At 43.5% G+C, this 18,193-nt stretch overlaps 1 protein-coding gene across 1 annotated transcript in view; it reads right to left on the reverse strand.

The window, feature by feature from the left end:
- Nucleotides 1-18,193, reverse strand: part of LOC308308890 (voltage-dependent calcium channel subunit alpha-2/delta-1-like) — a gene marked incomplete at its 3' end in the record, with an annotated part of 175,942 nt that overhangs the window by 39,493 nt on the left and 118,256 nt on the right. The window contains exons 19-24 of the mRNA XM_080754346.1: nucleotides 16,478-16,549; nucleotides 14,872-14,943; nucleotides 13,552-13,613; nucleotides 10,098-10,174; nucleotides 4,309-4,369; nucleotides 3,692-3,789 (exon numbers count right to left, since the gene is read on the reverse strand). Of these exons, the coding sequence (XP_080610472.1) occupies nucleotides 3,692-3,789; nucleotides 4,309-4,369; nucleotides 10,098-10,174; nucleotides 13,552-13,613; nucleotides 14,872-14,943; nucleotides 16,478-16,549 (442 nt within the window). The remainder of the gene's footprint in view (nucleotides 1-3,691; nucleotides 3,790-4,308; nucleotides 4,370-10,097; nucleotides 10,175-13,551; nucleotides 13,614-14,871; nucleotides 14,944-16,477; nucleotides 16,550-18,193) is intronic.

Here is an 18,193-nt window from a genome sequence, read left to right on the forward strand (position 1 = left end):
ACGTTGCGCGCGCTCGCTCGCTCGGCCGTGGTCCGAGGGAGACGACGCTGCCGATCAAAGACGCTTCGCTTCTTTATCCCCCCTCGCTCCCTCTCTCTCTCCTCCGCGTGCCCGCCACTTTGAACTCCTCAACAACCCGCTTCAGTCCATTAACATCGAGGGCCCGGTACACTCCCCCCCCCCCCCCCCCTTCCCCCTCCCCCACAAACCAACCTTTACGACACACCACACACACATCAGAGAAAACAGCTGGTGTAACACTTTATTTGGACGCCCCACCACCACCACCGCGTCCCCCCCCCCCCCCTCACACACCCCCACACCCCCTCCCCCCCTCCAATGGTTTTCATTAGGGCTCCTTTATTGAAGGCAGCCCAGGAATTCCTAAATGTATTTCAAACTTCTTCAGCCACTGCAGTGGCTTTTAAACAAGTAAAGCGTGTAACAGTGCTCCCCACGGACCCTGTGCCTTCCATCGTGTTGTCTATCTCTGTGTGTCTCTTTCGGACTCCGTTAAATGAAAAAAGGAAAAAAGAAATTAAACCAAGAATAAATTGAACTGATATTACACTGGGAATGGTGTGGGTGCCTGATCTTTTTCTTCGGTTGAGATATTTGTAGTTACGTTTTCAGTTCTGAAAAACACTGAACCAAACTAAATTGGGACTATTAAAATAAAAGGCTCTCTTTAATAAATTGTTGCAGTCGGGTGGAAACCGTTTATGTCCAAAACTGTTATTCTTTTCAGGAAATGAAAAAAAAAGGACAAAGGATCCATCCAATATAGTTTAAAGGAGTAGTTCACCCCCAAAATGACTTTTTTTCTATTGATTACTCATGCCATGGAGACTTGAGTTCAATAATATATTTTTTTAGTTTTTTGACGCATTAGTAAGAAAAGAAATGTAAAAAAGTAAATTTACCCCCATTGATTCCGGATGGGGACCCAAATGCATTTGGGTCCCCGACCGGAATCAATGGGCGTACATTTATTGTAATCACATTATTGTCTTAGGAGTTAGGAATGTGACAAAAAGCAAAAAATATTATTGAATTCAAGTCTCCATGGCATGAGTAATCAATAGAAAAAAAGTCATTTTGGGGGTGAACTGCTACTCCTTTAATGTATTTATTTAGTCAAGGCTCTTGTTAATACTTTTCATTTTATAACCATTTTCAACCGGGCCTCCCTATTCTGGGGTATGTCATTATAGCCGGCGATTATAATTTTCTTGTATAAAACAGGACATTCATTTATGAAAACATAAAGAGATCAAAATATAGAGAAACAAGGTTTCTGCCCCGACAGTAACGAAACAAGGATGTGACTTACATGCCACTAAATTAAAAGGTGTGTGTGTGGTGGTGGGGCCGGAGTGTGTGGGAGGGGAGGGGAGGGGAGGGGAGGGGAGGGGTAGGCTGGTGGTGGTGTGGGGACCCCGCGAGTCAGTCATGCAAATCGACGAGCGAACGCGAGGAGAGCGGCCGAGGATGTTAATGCGTTGGTCAGATGTTTCGGGAGAAGGTCGATTGGCCCCTGATTTGTGTTTTATTGCTGCACTCGCGCTCTCTCGGCTTGACGTGTCCTGCTCTTTCTCACAAACACACAGTAATTGGATGAGGTCGAGCGGCTGTAGGTGGGGTGTGGACGGTATATTACTGGCGAGTTGTGTGTGTTTGTGTGTGTGTGTGTGTGCGTGCGTGCCTGCGTGCGTGTCACACAGCTAAGCCGTTGTGCCTCACACATGTGCACCCAGGCGTGTGATGGTCAGACTTTTGGAGTTAGCATCAAATGGGGTAACACGAACGTAGGGGTTCTTATAGTACAAAGCCTTCTCTTGGTCATGAACACCGCACAAAGCGCACCAGACCTGAGTTTCACTAACGCAAGGAAGGGGGGGGGGGGGACCATTTGGGAATAGGTTCAGTTGGCCCTCGTCCATTTAAATGTTCAATATACACCCGAATGCCAAGCCAGATGGCTCCGTTCACTCGTGTCTACATACTGTAGCCGATACCGTAACGCTTAGCGGCTCTTTGAGATGTAAATAGGAGCCATGTAGCGTGAGCAGGATCCAACTGTGCCACTGAATATAACTAAGGTGCCGCATTAAAACCAGAACCAAACTATCGACCTTGTATGTCCAAAACCGCTACTTTTTTTTTCAGAAACTGGAAAAAGAAACCTGTGTTCCAATGTAGTTATTATTTTACTTACAAGGTCTTGATACTTTTGTGTTGGTTCAACATTTATAGAACCCGCAGACTTTACCACTTGAACTTGGCGTCTGTCTTCTAAGTGAAAATGTTCAAAAACCAAAAGTAAAGACCAAGAAACAAGAAAAAGCTCAGAAGGTGACGGATCTGGGCTTTTGTGCGACACTGTGATAGGGGGAAGTAAAATAAGTAAGCCTTGCTGAGCCATGAGGCCCTTGGGCAGGAGCCTATCTCCCGTTTCTGTAGCGTGAGGCAGCTTGATGTACAAGTACACCCCCTGGACATGACACTAGTACAGGGGTCTTCAACAGGGGGTCCGGGACCCCTAGGGGGTCCTCAGAGTTACTACAGGGGGTCCTTCAAATCTTTGTTTGATAGAAACTTTTTTTCTCCCTTTTTATATTAACCACTTGAACCCTAACGTCCATATTCTGAGAACTTTAGCCAAAAATAGCAGATCTACAAGCTCACAACGCCTCAAGCTCCGAGGTGTTGTGAGCTTGTAGATCGTCTATTTTCGGCCAAAGAGTTTTGGTGTAGAGGGGGGAAAGAGCACACAGTACTGAGAGAAAGGTCAGGATTATTAAGTATTGACGGTTCAAGTGGTTAAATATCTGAAAACACAAATTGACATGAATCCAAAATACACTGATGATTGTGCTGTCAAACGATGAAACTATATGGAATCTGGGGGTCCCTGCTTCTTCTCTCTCTCAGCTAGGGGTCCTTGGCCTGAAAACGTTGAAGACCCCTGCGCTAGTATGTCGCTGGGACTTACCCCCAATCCAACCCTTGATGCTGAGTGCCAAGCAGGGAGGCACTGGGTCCCATTTTTCAACGACGATGACCCGACTGGGGATCGAACCCCGACCTCACAGTCTCAGTGCGGACACTCTAACCACAAGTGCACTGAGCTGGTTGTAACTAACAAAATATTATGACAAAAAAAACATAAAAATATGAAATATGGAGATACAAGCAGGGCAGGAATTTCATGGAGGCCATGAAGGCCATGGCTGCCGTTGCCCCTCAGTTTGGCCTTGTTCCCCTCAAACCAATGGCATGACCTGAGGCCACAGTGGCCTTAATACCCCAGCTGACTGTACCACTTTCTCCTTCTGGTCATTGTAGATGCCAGTGTCTATTGTTGAGATTCTGAATTCATAACTCCCAGTGACTTTGATTGGTGCTACATATTAAATAATCCTTAACCCTTAAATTCAATTAATTCTTTCAATGGACTAAGATCTTGTCTTATTTGATGGCCTTCCTGCCCTGGCATTTGGCCGTGTGCCCTAAAGAAAATTACAACACCAAAGGCCAAGTGGCCTTGCCCCTAAAATGACAAAATTACAGGTCTCTGCTCGACAGAGACGATGTGTTTCTCCCAAGGAAATCACAAAGGTATGGTATTTGCACTGTGATCATTACAGTTAGAATGGGGTTGTGCGTGCGGAGTTGTCTTGATACTCACACTGCGGGTTGTTCGGCGTCTTTCTGTCAATGTAATCGTTGAATTCAATCAAGAACTCTGTGTTGTTCTTCACTACGTCCAGGTCCTTACAGTACTCCCTGCGGAAACAAACAAACAAAAAAACAGAGTTTTATCTTTGACAAAATATAAACCAGTTTTTGTTTTGCATTGATCGGTCCAGCAGTGTTGAGAGAGTAGCACCGGACACACACAGACAGACCCACACCTTTCATTGACAACTAGCCTCTTGCAAAGACACGCATCAAAAATACTTTATCACAGGGGTTTTCAAACTTTTTCATCCACGGCACCCCTGAATTACACTGTACATTTTTAGAATCTAAGTAGCCGATCTACAAGCTCGTAGCTTGTAGATCTGCTATTTTTGGTGAAGAGTTGTCGTAGATGGAAAAAGAACTCATCAAGTACAGTGCAAATCAGGTCTGTTTTACTAAGCATAGTGAAGTGATATTGGTGTAGTGATATTGATGAATTCCAAATATTATCAAATTATCTCCCAGCACCCCTGGACTGGCATCAAGGCACCCCAGGGTGCCCCGTCACCCACTTTGAAAACCCCTGCTTTATCATTTAAAAAGGGTGAAATATCGTCCTACCTTGGTGCAATGAAGGTATAGCCATATTCATCAAACCTGTCCACCTGAAGGCTTTCAGAAACTAAAGAGAAAATAAAGAGAAATATTCCTGCACGTTAAAACAGACGTTTGTATGACATAACGTGCCTGCATCAATCACAGTATGCAGATAAGATGCTCCATTGTGCAGAATAGATAATACCTGTTGAACATAACACAACTAAATTAAATTAAATTCATAAGATTACTGTGCAAGTTTAGGCACAGTAATCCAGTAATTCAACCTGTGTCACACTGTTTTGGGCATGTTATTAAAAAAACAATATTAATACAAATAAAATAAAAATGTGAAAATAGCTGACCTACAAGCTCAGAACATGTAGTGACGCATTGTGAGCTTGTAGATGAGCTGTTTTCTTAATTTGTTTTGTGAAAGCCATTTCACAAAGAGAGGGGGGGGGATGCACAGCCAGAGGCTATTGCTATGTGGGGATCCTTGGCGTGGAGATGTTTTGGAACACCTGCCTTACGTCACATGGGAATTTGGTGCTTGTGTCTCTCTATCCACCTGTTTCCGCAAGACTTTACTGTAGCATTATCTGCGGGACACTTCCGGTTAACAGCAGACATACAAGCTCACGTCGCGTCGCAGATGCAACCGTTGTGAGCTTGTAGATCACACTCGGCTGCGACGCCGGAAATGCCGCTCGCCTTCTGCGCAATGCACAATGGGATGTTGGAAAGTTGAGGATAATCTTTAGATTTTGTATCATTTGGTGTATTTGCAGTCCTTGCTTTTATAAATCGCTCTGGATCAAGAGTGTCTGCTAAATGCCTAAATTGTAAATTGTACATTTCTGCTTTGCAACGTATGCAACAAATTTAGCTTAAAACACAATTTGACACAAATAACCTCACTTGGTAGGAGTAAGTCTTGTATTACAGAAGACACAATATAAACATATTTTTACTGTGCATACGTTGTGTGCAGTTTCTACTTCAAATAACACGGTAAAACAGAACGTGAACCTTGAAATCAGGTACCGGTACGTGACTGACAAATAAAGGACCGATGCTGTTGGAAGAGAACATTGCTAAGAATGCTGGGTAACAACAGGACACAGGAGGACACCGGGCTCAAGAACACGAGGAGGGAGAAACATGGAAAGAAAAAAAAAAAAAGAGAAAAACAAATACTTGCCATCTTTCCCTGGAGCGGAATAAAGAAAATCCCAGCAGTGAGAGAGAGTGAGCCAAGGAGTTTCATCGCCGGGGAGGAGGGTAAAGACGAGAGGGAAAGAAAGGGAAAAGGAAACAAGAGACAGGGTAAAACCACAGGGGTCAAAGGCCACACAATATTTTATTCACAGAGCGAGTCCTGAATAGAAATATTGCAGCGCAGACAATAGATTTCCATGCCTCTGGAATGGGGAAGGCGACGGTCTGCTGCGGGGACGAGGGGCCTTAAATGTGGTCGCGGGAATCCACATTTCTCACATCGCAGTTTCGTTTTTTTTTTTTTTCAGCCGCTTTTTGCGGCAGTATCAGCGTTCCCTCTTGTGATAAATCGACAGGGTTATTAAACGTGAGTGATGTATTCGTATGGTAATACGGTGGAAATAATCCGTGCGATATTAACCATGGCTCAGCGAGACATAACCTTGGAGATGCTTTGATATTTTCCAAAGCACATCGCTGACAGCTGATTATACTGTACAGTCAAATGTTTCATGACGGTAGGGACTACTTCTTGTCTGCTTTGGTGGGCCCACGATTGGAAAATAATTGCATCCATGTGCATTTCCTTTGTTGTGCGGTCACTACTCGCTAATCCGACAAAATATCTAATAATGATGGATCGCAGGCTGAGTGGAGCGTACACATTTTCGGCGCTTTCGCACGCCTTCTCCCTCGCGACGACAGTGACGTCGCCTCCCTTTGTGAGCGTCGAGGAATGTGAATTACTACACAAATGTTGCAGACAGAGTACAGACTTATTAACCCGATTTTCGAAGGAGCTAAAAATAGCTCTACAAAGTGAGAATGTCGATCGGCTGTTTTTGCCTTTCGTAGAGCGACAGAATATATTGGGGCTTGACCGGACAATTCATTTGATTCAAAACTGATTCAAGGGATTTAAATATTATTGGATATATCGTCGTTGTCGGGTGAAAACCTTGTATGTCCAAAACCGTTCGTTTTGTATTTATCATTTTAAAAATGATCTAAACTAGTGAAAATAGCAGATCTACAAGCACACAACGCCTCACGGGTGCGAGGCGTTGTGTGCTTGTAGATCTGCTATTTTCACTAGTTTTGTGCGACAGTCTTGTGTGATGAAGCAGGGCTTTGCTTTACGAGAAAACGTTCCAATTTGAAACTTGGAGATACGAGGTTTCTGCCCGACAGTGGCGATATGAAGGAATGCAAAACATTACTTAATCTGACAAGGAATGTGGTCAATTATGTAAAAAGAAAATACAATCAATCAGTCAATCAAAACATGACACAGACAGACATCGGAGGGAAATGGAACAAATACGATTCAAAGACACACAGAAGGAAAAAGAGAGAGTGATGCTCAGGTGGGTGAGGGGATCATTATATGGATGTTTTACAAGCTCAAAATGACTCTATAAAAGGAGAAAATAAATCAAAGGGCAGGAAAGGCAGCCGTCACAGTTGTTTTGGTTGCAGACTCATAGCTTTCTCTTTTATGGGTTCACCTTAAAATCATGCAAACATCCTCCCCTCTGTTCTCTGTGGTTCCATGCCAAAACCACATCTGAGTGCCATCACAAGAACAGGTGGGGGTCAAGTACACGCGTACACACGCGTGAGTGCGTGCACACAGACACACATTCAGCCCTTTTCGGGTGGGGGCGTATTGCATGCGAAGCAGCTCCTCGTGTTAGCAGACATCGACTTGAATCAGCGCTGGTCTAATAGTCATTATTAGTAATCAGAACCCACAGAATGAATAAACAAAAGCAACGAAGGATGCTGGTGTTTTGTGACCGGCAGGTTTGTGGGCTGCTGTTGTTGACGCATAGTGATGACGTCACATCCTAACCAGCTTCCACACCGCGAAATCCTGAGCGTTATTTTAACCCATTAAGACCTGGCACGCATTATTATTATTTTATGCTTTAACTAATTAAAAATAGCAGATATACAAGCTCACAGCGCGGCACTCGGTGCCGCGCTGCGAGCTTGTAGGTCTGCTATTTTTGAAAAATCTTTGCAAATCTTTCAATATATCTTTTTTTAAAGCGAACATTTGTAACTCATATATTTGCTTCTGGAGGGGGTCCCTGATACAATATTTTGAGATGGGGGTCGGCGGCCAAATACATATAATTCTAGGGGGGCTTTGACATGGAAAAGTAATTGACCCTTTTGGGTAGTTTTTTTTTTACACTGTCAGAGTTAAACGAAGGCTGGGGGTGTTGTACTTCAAGCATTTGGCAGCAGTGTAAAGGAGAAGGACAGTGAGGGACTTCAGGAGTCAAACACAGGAGGAGAGTACTTGCCCAAAAACGCTGCAGGGGTCCGACACACCGGGAAAGGTCAAGAGTTCAGGAGGAGCAGGAGGAGCAGGAGGAGGAGTTAGGAAGGGGGGAAAAGGAAGGGAGGAGAGGAGAGGAAAAGAAGCCAACAGGGTCACACAATATTTTATTCAGATTTGAATAAGAATATCGTAAACTGGAAAAGGTAACTTAAATGTACAGTGAACAACGACCGAGGGAGACTTTTAAGGTACAACTGCCTGGGGGACCAGATGAGCGTGTGTGTGTGTGTGTGTGTGTGTGTGTGTGTGTGTGTGTGTGTGTGTGTGTGTGTGTGTGTGTGTGTGTGTGTGTGTGTGTGTGTGTGTGTGTGTGTGTTTGTTTGTGTGTGTTAGGGATGGGACGATAAGCGATATTATCGTTTATCGTGATAGAAAACACTCACGATAATCGTATCGTGTAGATTTTATATATCGCAATATCGTCCTCCGTTATGCACTGGGATCAATTCACCTTTTATTTGCCGAGCTGCATATCCGCGGCGGTACCACTTAAATCCTCTATGATTGGTAAAAGGTACTTATAATATACGTACTTGATACAGTCTTTTTTTTCCCACTCTCTTTCAAATGTCTTTGCCAAAAAATAGCCGATCTACAAGCTTGTAGATCAGCTATTTTTTGGCAAATGTTCTGCCCCAGGAAAATGGATTTTGATTATCGCGATAATATCTTAAATCACGATTTATTTTGTCACAATAATCGTGATATGAAATTTTCATATCGTCCCATCCCTAGTGTGTGTGTGCATTATACTTACTTATACAGAGTACTGAGTGACATGCCTATTGTATTATGGAGACATATGGGATGATTTTGTGAACGTAAGCTTACTGCACCTATATTTGTCCCATGAAGCTACATGGCATTGCACACTGCAGTGCAAACAACGAACACGTCCCCACGACAGAGGGCATGTTGTACAGACAGACACACACAGACAGAGACAGACTAGAGACATTAAAGGACAGAGGGAGACAGACCCTGACCAGGAAGGAGCATATCTTAATGCCATAAAACCTCCCCTCCGAGCAACGCCATGGAGTCAATGACATCTTTTACAAGTGGGAAATGTTCGGAGACGACACGACGAGCGCACATATGGAACCTCTGATCCGCTAGGAAGACCCCCGATAGGATACGCAAGAGGGGCTAGTCACACGCATACACGCTCGCTCGCTCACACGCACACACACACAGAGCGCGAGGAAGCTGTAAATGAATTGATTAATATTGTATGTGTGAAACTGGAGCCTCTGAGAGTCTGGCAACACAACTTCAGGACCACAACTAAGGGGGGCAGTTACCATGGTGATGTAAGAGACAAGGGTAACAAGGGGTGCTCTGTCTGTGTGTGTGTGTGTGTGTGTGTGTGTGTGTGTGTGTGTGTGTGTGTGTGTGTATGTGTATGTGTATGTGTGTGTGTGTGTGTGTGTGTGTGTGTGTGTGTGTGTGTGTGTGTACATGCGTGCGTTTGTTATGATTGATAGGAACCACAAGTTTAAGCTCAAGCAGTTCCCAGCCATACATGGAGAGCACGACTGTGATTGAACAACACTAACAGTCACTATCCATCCACTGGCTGTTTGTTTAAAACTGTCATTGAATTTGAAAATAATTGCCAAAAATAATCGATCTAGAACAGGGGTTTTCCATGGGGCCACATGAACAACAGAAAATATTGTGGAGGGCCGGGCCAAAAGGCAGTGCTCCCCGCAAGATGTGCTCCCCGCAAACTAAACACACGGCTTTACCTCCGACTTCAGTAAATAAATACTTAGCAGTCCAATTTTTGTTGAAAACCCAATTTTTTGATGGGTAAGGTAAGGCAGGTTGTCTTGACGTGTGACCAGTCTGACCAGGGACAACATCCAATGATCACACACACGTGCTGATGTACGCATTGCGTACGTTAAAAATAAAAGAAATACAGCTTTAGTCCATGCATGAGGTAAAATTAGAAAATCATTTTTTTTGTAATTTGCCATTAACCCTACAAGGGCCGGTCAGAGGGAACCAAAGGGCCGCATACGGACCCCGGGCCGCACAATGCCCAGGTCTGATCTAGAAGGTCACAATCTGTCGCAATTCAACGTGTTGTGATCTTGTAGATCGGCTATCTTTTGCACGACACAAACTGCCTGTACAAATACAAGAGGAAGGTTTGGATTGGCCGTTTGACAGCCCTGTGAACGGTAGCCAATCGGCTGAGGAATTTAAATGGTTAGAGGAAGGTACTCACATCTGGCCTGTGTGATAGTGTCCCCGATCGTGGCCTCGATGTAATGCAGGCTGTAGTTTGGAAGGACCAACGCTAGGCTGAGAAAAAAAAAAGAAAAACACACACACACACACACACACACACACACACACACACACACACACACACACACACACACACACACACACACACACACACACACACACACACACACACACACACACACACACACACACACACACACACACACACACACACACACAGTTATGCAATACAATATGCATTTATCGGACTTTTTAATACCTCTAAAATTACAAATTAAACATTGGCCAAACTGTCCAAAATTAGAGGCAGGAATTGTGAAAATAGACGATCTACGTGCTCACAACGCCTCGTGTTGCGAGGCGTTGTGAGCATGTAGATCTGCTATATTCACAATAGAACCGTGTTATACAAAATGTAACGCCTCTACTCTTAGTGATCGTCAGGGTGGGGGAGGGGGGTCCCCAGTTAGAATATAATTATTTGGGGGGTCATGGCCTGAAAAGGTTGAGAACCACTGTCTCAATCTGGAAAACAGTGAACAAATGCCCATGCCCCTACACATGAGGAGCAGTCTACCAGGGCCCCCGTCGTTGCATATGTGTGTGTTTTCTGTTCATCATACGACAAATAAACTAGAAACTTGAACCACATGTTAAAACAAACTACATTGAAACCGTGCCATCCAAATGCGCGTACGCAAAAACATACATGCCGCGCAAGATATAAACACATCATGTTTCAAATCCGCACTCTTTGCGGTGAGAGGAACAGCCCGGGCCACCAATCACAAAATCAACACTGCATAACCAGACTTTAATGTACAACAATACATCATCACAAACATTCCATAAATCCTTTCAACAAGTCCTGCAAAGCATTTTTTTTTTTACCGGGGGGCTCACTTTTCCCCATGCAGAAAAGAATGTCCACGAGACGAAAAACAGTGGCCCCTACTGGCCGTAATCATATTAGTCTTAATAGTCTTAGTTTAATACATCTGAAACTCTGCGAGTATACAAACGTGACCAAATGGACCCTTTCCTTGCACATCTATTTGGTTACATCTGTATCCTCTCCAAGTTAAATGTAACTTGTAGATCGGCTATTTTTAAAAGTAAATAAATAAAATGTGCAAAATTCTAATAATAATGACATACCCAAATAGATTAATGAATGTATGGTTTCAGAAAGAAAATAAGTGTCCATAAATGTTGATCTAAAATAAAATAAAATAAAAAGAGGCGAGGGAAACAATTAAAACCTGAACTGACTGAGGTTAAATGCAAAGCTATATTTAAATGCAAAGCTATATTTAAATGCAAAGCTATATTTTCGTTCACGCCTTACCCCTTTATCCCTAAACTTCTTTGCCTTTTTTTTTTACTATTTGGAAAAACATTTAGAAATACTTCAAATAGTCGATCCACATCGACACGTTGTGAGCTTGTGGCAGGGTGGCGAATGACGCCCCCTGAGTGTGCTGAGCTGTGCCTGGATATTGTCACGAGCGTTTGGCCTCGTTACGAAGGGTTCCGGTTCTGTTCTGGAGTGGTTCTGAGCAACACGAGCCAAAGCCTTCCCAAGTGGGCCGACGGATTACGCTGTAGCATCTGGGCTTTTTCCTGAGTTCTTACACAATGTTGCCTGGATTGTTAGAATAATAATATCCTTCTAAAGCCGCAGCCCGTAGGTTTTATGTCCTGCCCGAGATTTTAACCCCAGATTTTTACCCGGATGTCTGCCTGGACCGCTAGGCCAGCGATCCGGGACATTCTTTTTTTTAAATTATAATAAAAGGAACCTGACAACTTGTGTTACAATTTAGATAGTGTTTTTAGAATGGGCCTCTGGTTTAAATGGGTCACAGCGCTGCACGTTGTGAGCTTGGAGGTCGGTAATTTTCGGTATGTGATACCACACTGAACTAGGGCATTGACGAATAGTGATTTTTAGTATTCGAATTATTCGACCTCTAAGTATTCGAATAGTCGAATATTCGACAGGCCTGGCCAAACTGTCAAATATTAAGTAAGCAAGAGGCAAACATTGTGAAAATAGCCGATCTACATGCTCACAACGCCTCGCGTCACATTAAATGTCACATTAAATGTAATAACTACAATTCCAAGTGCTTGTCAGGGTGGGGGTCCCCAGTTAATATATGTTTATTTTGGGGGTCACAGCCTAAAAAGTTTTGAGAACCCCTGGTATAGAGCATTAACAAATTCATCCACCAGGGGCATTGACAACTCATTCTTATGACTTCCTATCTACAGTAGCCGAGCTTTATAAACTATATATTTTCTAAAGAGAAAACAATACAAAAATAAAAATAAGCGAATATTCGACTTCGGTGAACCACGTCGAATAGTGACTTTGATATTCGAATATTCGAATATTTGGTGAATGCCCTACACTGAACTAAGCACTGCATTCAAGTTCAGGAGAGTTTGTACAAGGTAATTCTCTTGAATGCTGCCTTCAGATATGGCATGGAAAGAGGGCATTTGCATTTCTTTCACCATAGTAAAAATCACACCCGTGTGAACTGAGCGGTGGTTTACCCACCAACCCCCCCCCCCCCCCCCCCCCTCCCCCCTTCCCCCCTGTGTGTGTGTGTGTGTGTGTGTGTGTGTGTGCGCGTGTGTGTGTGTGTGTGTGCCTGGTCTGGCCTGGCCTGAAAACAGCGCCCCTCCCTTAACATGTGTGGTCAGAAAAGGTACTACACCACAGGCTTGAGGCTACATACGGACGTACCCACCCACATACATACACACAGGCTTGAGGCTACATACGGACCCACATACATAGCTTGAGGCTACATACGGACCCACATACATACACACAGGCTTGAGGCTACATACGGACCCACATACATACACACAGGCTTGAGGCTACATACGGACCCACATACATACACACAGGCTTGAGGCTACATACGGACCCACATACATACACACAGGCTTGAGGCTACATACGGACCCACATACATACACACAGGCTTGAGGCTACATACGGACCCACTATACATACACACAGGCTTGAGGCTACATACAGACCCACATACATACACACAGGCTTGAGGCTACATACGGACCCACTATACATACACACAGGCTTGAGGCTACATACGGACCCACATACATACACACAGGCTTGAGGCTACATACGGACCCACATACATACACACAGGCTTGAGGCTACATACGGACCCACATACATACACACAGGCTTGAGGCTACATACAGACCCACATACATACACACACGGCCACGCTATGGAGACGGTGTGAGCACCGCTCAAAAACTGCATTCATGGTGTGGAGAGGGTACTTTTACAGACTGATAAAAGGGCAGGGGCTCAAAGCCCCCTTTGATGTCTATGTGTGCACGTGCCTGGTTAAATATATTCAGAGGACAGTCACACCTACCTGTAGTCTGTCCCCTGCACAGGTGCATAAGTGTACGTCCTGTGACCTCGGTCAATGTAGCGCTGCGGAGACAAAGACACAGCCTATTGGTTTAGGAATTACACGCACGCACACACACACACTGACCGATTTGTATTACCAGTAAGACTCCCTAATCGGGAGATAAGCGACCGTCACGTCGCATACACAAACTGTAGAAGGCAATGGTAGCCAATCAGGAGGGAATATGGGAAATGGGACAGATCCATGTTGATGACATGACTTTAGAGATACTGTGTACCGCTTTGCGTGATCTTTGGGCAAAATCTGTACGAGCAGTGTCCAAAAAAAATGGTTGTTATTTGCCATCCAAGGAGTGTGTGTGCAAAGTTTGGCATGGACAGGGAGTAGGGGCGAAAGTGTGACGTGACGTGACGTGACGGACATACAGACAGACGGAGGGACAGACAGCTGGTGGAGCTTTTCATAGTAAATAAGCGACCGTGAAAAACATTTTAAGATACTTCAAATAGTCGATCTACATCGACACATTGTGAGCTTGTAAATCAGCTATTAGTAAACCAGCTAACAGTAAAAAAAAAAAGGCAAAGAAGTTTAGGCATGGATGAAAATATTGCTCTTAAATGTCTAATTCTTTGTGCCTTTTTGGGCCTTTCTGTGTGGAGTTTGCATGTTCTCCCTGTGTCTCCTAGGGTAGATACCCTCACTAAAACATGCAGTAATCCTGGTCTCTATAATGCCTCCCCCTGGCCAGCCGGGGCGCCTGATGGAGGGGAAAGGAACTGGTTGGAATAACGTGTTCCTTCCACGCGCTACGTACAAACCAGGGAAATCCCCACTGTCAGGTGAAAAGAAGCAACTTGGACTCCTCATGCATAGAAGGAAGCATGAGGTCAATCCGTTGTCTCCCCAGGCGCGGAGGATTACATAGGCAATTGGCACAGGGTGAAAATGGGTTACAAAATCGTGGGATAAAAATAAAAAAAACATTTATCTTGTGAGGACCAGGAAAATGGTCCTCGCAAACATCTATTTCTCATATTCTACCACAGTGGTTCTCAACCTTTTCAGGCTGTGACCTCCCCAAAAAATAATCGTATTTGAACTGGAATGGAATGGCGTGGAATGGGTTAAAAAGGTCTTAAAAGTCCTTAAATGTGTGTGGGAGGGGACCACCCTGGGGGTCCCGACCCACAGGTTAAGAACCACTGTTCCTACCACAAGCGCGCACGCACAGGCGCACGCACACACGCAGAGCGCTTGGCCAAAGGTTTCACAGATGTTGCTATCTCCATCCTGATCTTCCATTATGGCCCTTACCTCATCCTGGGATTTGAGCAGAGTGTCGACGGTGTGGTTTCCCCTGTCCCCGTCAATCATCTTCCTCCTTATCTGTCGTGCGAGTTCAACAAAACAAACACGGGGCAAAGTCAAACCACATTCATATTTTAACCCCCAAAGACCGGGAACGTGCCCCGAGTCGTGTTAGATTTTAACCACTTTAACCATTATTTTATGCTTAAAACTATTGAAAAATAGCAGATATACAAGCTCACAGCGCGGCACCGAGTGCCGCGCCGCAAGCTTGTAGATCTGCTATTTTTGAAAAATCGCGAAAATGTGTGCAATAGTCTTTGAATAGCTTCGACCCGATCTTTGACCCAACTTCCAAATCCTTCCTCTAAATCGGTGGTTCTCAAACTTTTTCATGTCAAGGACCCCCAGGTTTACATTTATTTGGCCGCCGAACCCCATCTCAAAATATGTTGTTCCAGGGACCCCCCCAGAAGCAGAGATTTGAGTTACAAAAGTTTGCTTATATATATATATATTATATATTGAAAAATGTGCACACATTTTCACGATTTTTCAAAAATAGCAGATCTACAAGCTCGCAGCGCGCTGTGAGCTTGTATATCTGCTATTTTTCAATTGTTAAAAGCATTAAATAATTCTAGGCCCTAAATGGCTTAATGAACTACTGGCTCTAAGATTACTTTATCGAGGCCAGTGGTTCCCAAAGTCTGTGCCAATAAGGACCACCAAACGGCCGTGGCATCTGGCTATTGCTAAATGGATTTAAAGAAAGATGGAAAGAAAGAAAATATCGCAAAAACTGCAAATGCAACGCATTGTTAGCTTCTAGATCAGCAATTTTTTTTTTATATTTGTGGGGAAAAAAGTCTTGATAATAATGACAATCCCAAAATAGGGACACCAGGTTGAAAGTGGTTACACTGACACAATAATAATGTATTAATTACTGCATTAATTGAATTTGAATTCTTTCCTCTTTTATTTAATCAACCCCCCCCCCCCCCCCCCCAATGCACCGTTGCCCTCACTTTGAAAACCTGAGTATCAAAACCAAAAGCTGATTTAGTATTTTGTTCAAATGAACTACAAAATAATATATCAGCTGCAGCTGTGTTACTTACATCACTGTACTGTACTGTAAGGTCAATGTTATGCTTTTGACTTGAACTACAAAATCAACTGTAAGAAATCACTTAAAGGGTTTCATCCCCCTTTAACTGGCATGATACATATCTATCTACACTAGGGCATTAATGACTTGTGATTTATGCAAGTCGACTCGACTCAGAAAAAGTTGAGTTGAAGTCGACTTTGTTGTTTGATGACGTCGTCACACTGTGCGTGAACAGGGGGACAAAACCCCAAACCCTGTGCTCAACTCCATTGAAAAAACACAGTTAGAAAAGGAGAGAATCATTCCTTGACAATAAGCAATCCTACGGTTTGAATGCTGTACACACGTACACATGGAGCAAAAATAATGATGAAAAAATACGTTTTTAAATATTATATATTTTTTCGACTTTCCTTGGTGGGAGTCGACTTGTGTAATGAAGTCGACTGACTTGACGACTTTTTGGTAATGCCCTAATCTACACATCATACTGACCTCTACTTTGACCTCATCCTCCAACTCGGCGTCCAGAAAGTCCAGAGTTACAGGCTCTTGGAACTTGCGATTCTGCATGGAAATGAAAATGATGGTTATTTGCAAGTTAGCAAACCTTTTCATCCTGATATCCTACACTACACTAAAATTGGCTTAAAGCAGAAATAAGCAGTTTTCTGCTGACATAAGCAGGAATCATGCAATTGCTTATTTTTTTATTTATTTTTTATTTTTTATTATATTCAGGCGGCTAACAATGCTCCCTAAAAATCTAGTCACTGTGGCGCTTCTAGGAGCCGCAGTCTACCTCCAAAACTATTATTTTATCTGTAAGAAGCTCTGTCATCGAACCAGCCGACCGCGGCTAAAAGGATTGACAGACAGGTCAACCAATCTGAACAAGAACAAGAGGCGGTCCTGATTGGTCTGTTATTTTGGATGGGCACCCCAGTTTAATCGACCAATGACAGAACTTCTCACAGATAAAAATAATAGTTTTGGAGGCAGATTGTAGCCCCAGGAAGTGTCACACACACAACATTTCTTTAGGAAGCATTGTTAACCGCCTGAATAAAATGAAATTAAAATGATTTTTAAAATAAGCAATTGCTTGATTCCTGCTTATGTCAGCAGAAAACTGCTTATTTCTGCTTTAAGGGAGGACAGACCTCTGACTTTCTGCTTTAAGGGAGGACAGACCTCTGACGTTGCACAAAGTAGTGCAATGCAAGATAGAGGGCGCCAGATCCCTTTGAGTCATACCCTACCACTACTTCCTGTTCATCCACAGAGCATTGATTCTAGTAGTTTTCTCCATTAGATTAAATTGCTTTCTTTTTCACTTTTTTCACTCTTTTCAACTTTTATTACTTGACAAAATACATTTTATTTGTCTGCCTCATCTTTTTACCATCCCAAATGGTAAAAAGAGTATAAGAAGTTCCCCTCCATACAGATACTCCCAAATATGGAGTGTGTTGTCTAAATCAGTCAGCTCCATATATGGGCATATAAGGGACAAGGACTGACAGATACAGAGATCTCCATATACGGGCAGATCAGTCAGATCGGCAGTGCGACATACGTATTAGGGTCGCATAGCGGCCCGAACTCTAGTCTAACTCTGGTCTAACTCTAGATATATTATATCATAATACCACAGAGGATGCAAGAACTAGGCCCCCCCCACCACCACCACCATCTGTATCAAGTAGACCATCTTGCTTCAGATGTTTTCGTTGAGAGGAGTTGACCAGAGCAACATCATTAGCTGTTTCTGGGAACGGGACGTCAACAAAGACGAAAGCAAATGATTGAACACCATTACCATGTGAAAATAGTCTCTTCATTTTCTGTCGTAATCATCTGTGACCAACCTTTTCGCTGGGAAACGTACAAGAACAATCTCCCAAGATTTGATGAGAAACACATGGCCAGGTGGGTGTTTGGACTCAAGCGCAAACATTTAATCTCAAACTTCGTAGTATTGAGACACAGTTAAAGCTACGATCCGGAACTTATTTGAACCACTTATGGCCTATTTTATGCTTCATCGTTCACCGGTACTGTGCAGCGAAAATAGTGCTATTTGTAGATCTTTTGCTATTTGTGAAGAACTTTTGCTCGTGCGCAAAATAAGGACGCCAAGTTGAAAAGTGGATAATGAATAAAACTTAAAAGCCTTAAAAGTGTCATGGCTCATGGGAATATAACGTT

Source organism: Nannobrachium achirus, assembly GCF_963921795.1.
Source record: "Nannobrachium achirus genome assembly, chromosome: 23".
In the NCBI taxonomy this organism is placed as follows: domain Eukaryota; kingdom Metazoa; phylum Chordata; class Actinopteri; order Myctophiformes; family Myctophidae; genus Nannobrachium; species Nannobrachium achirus.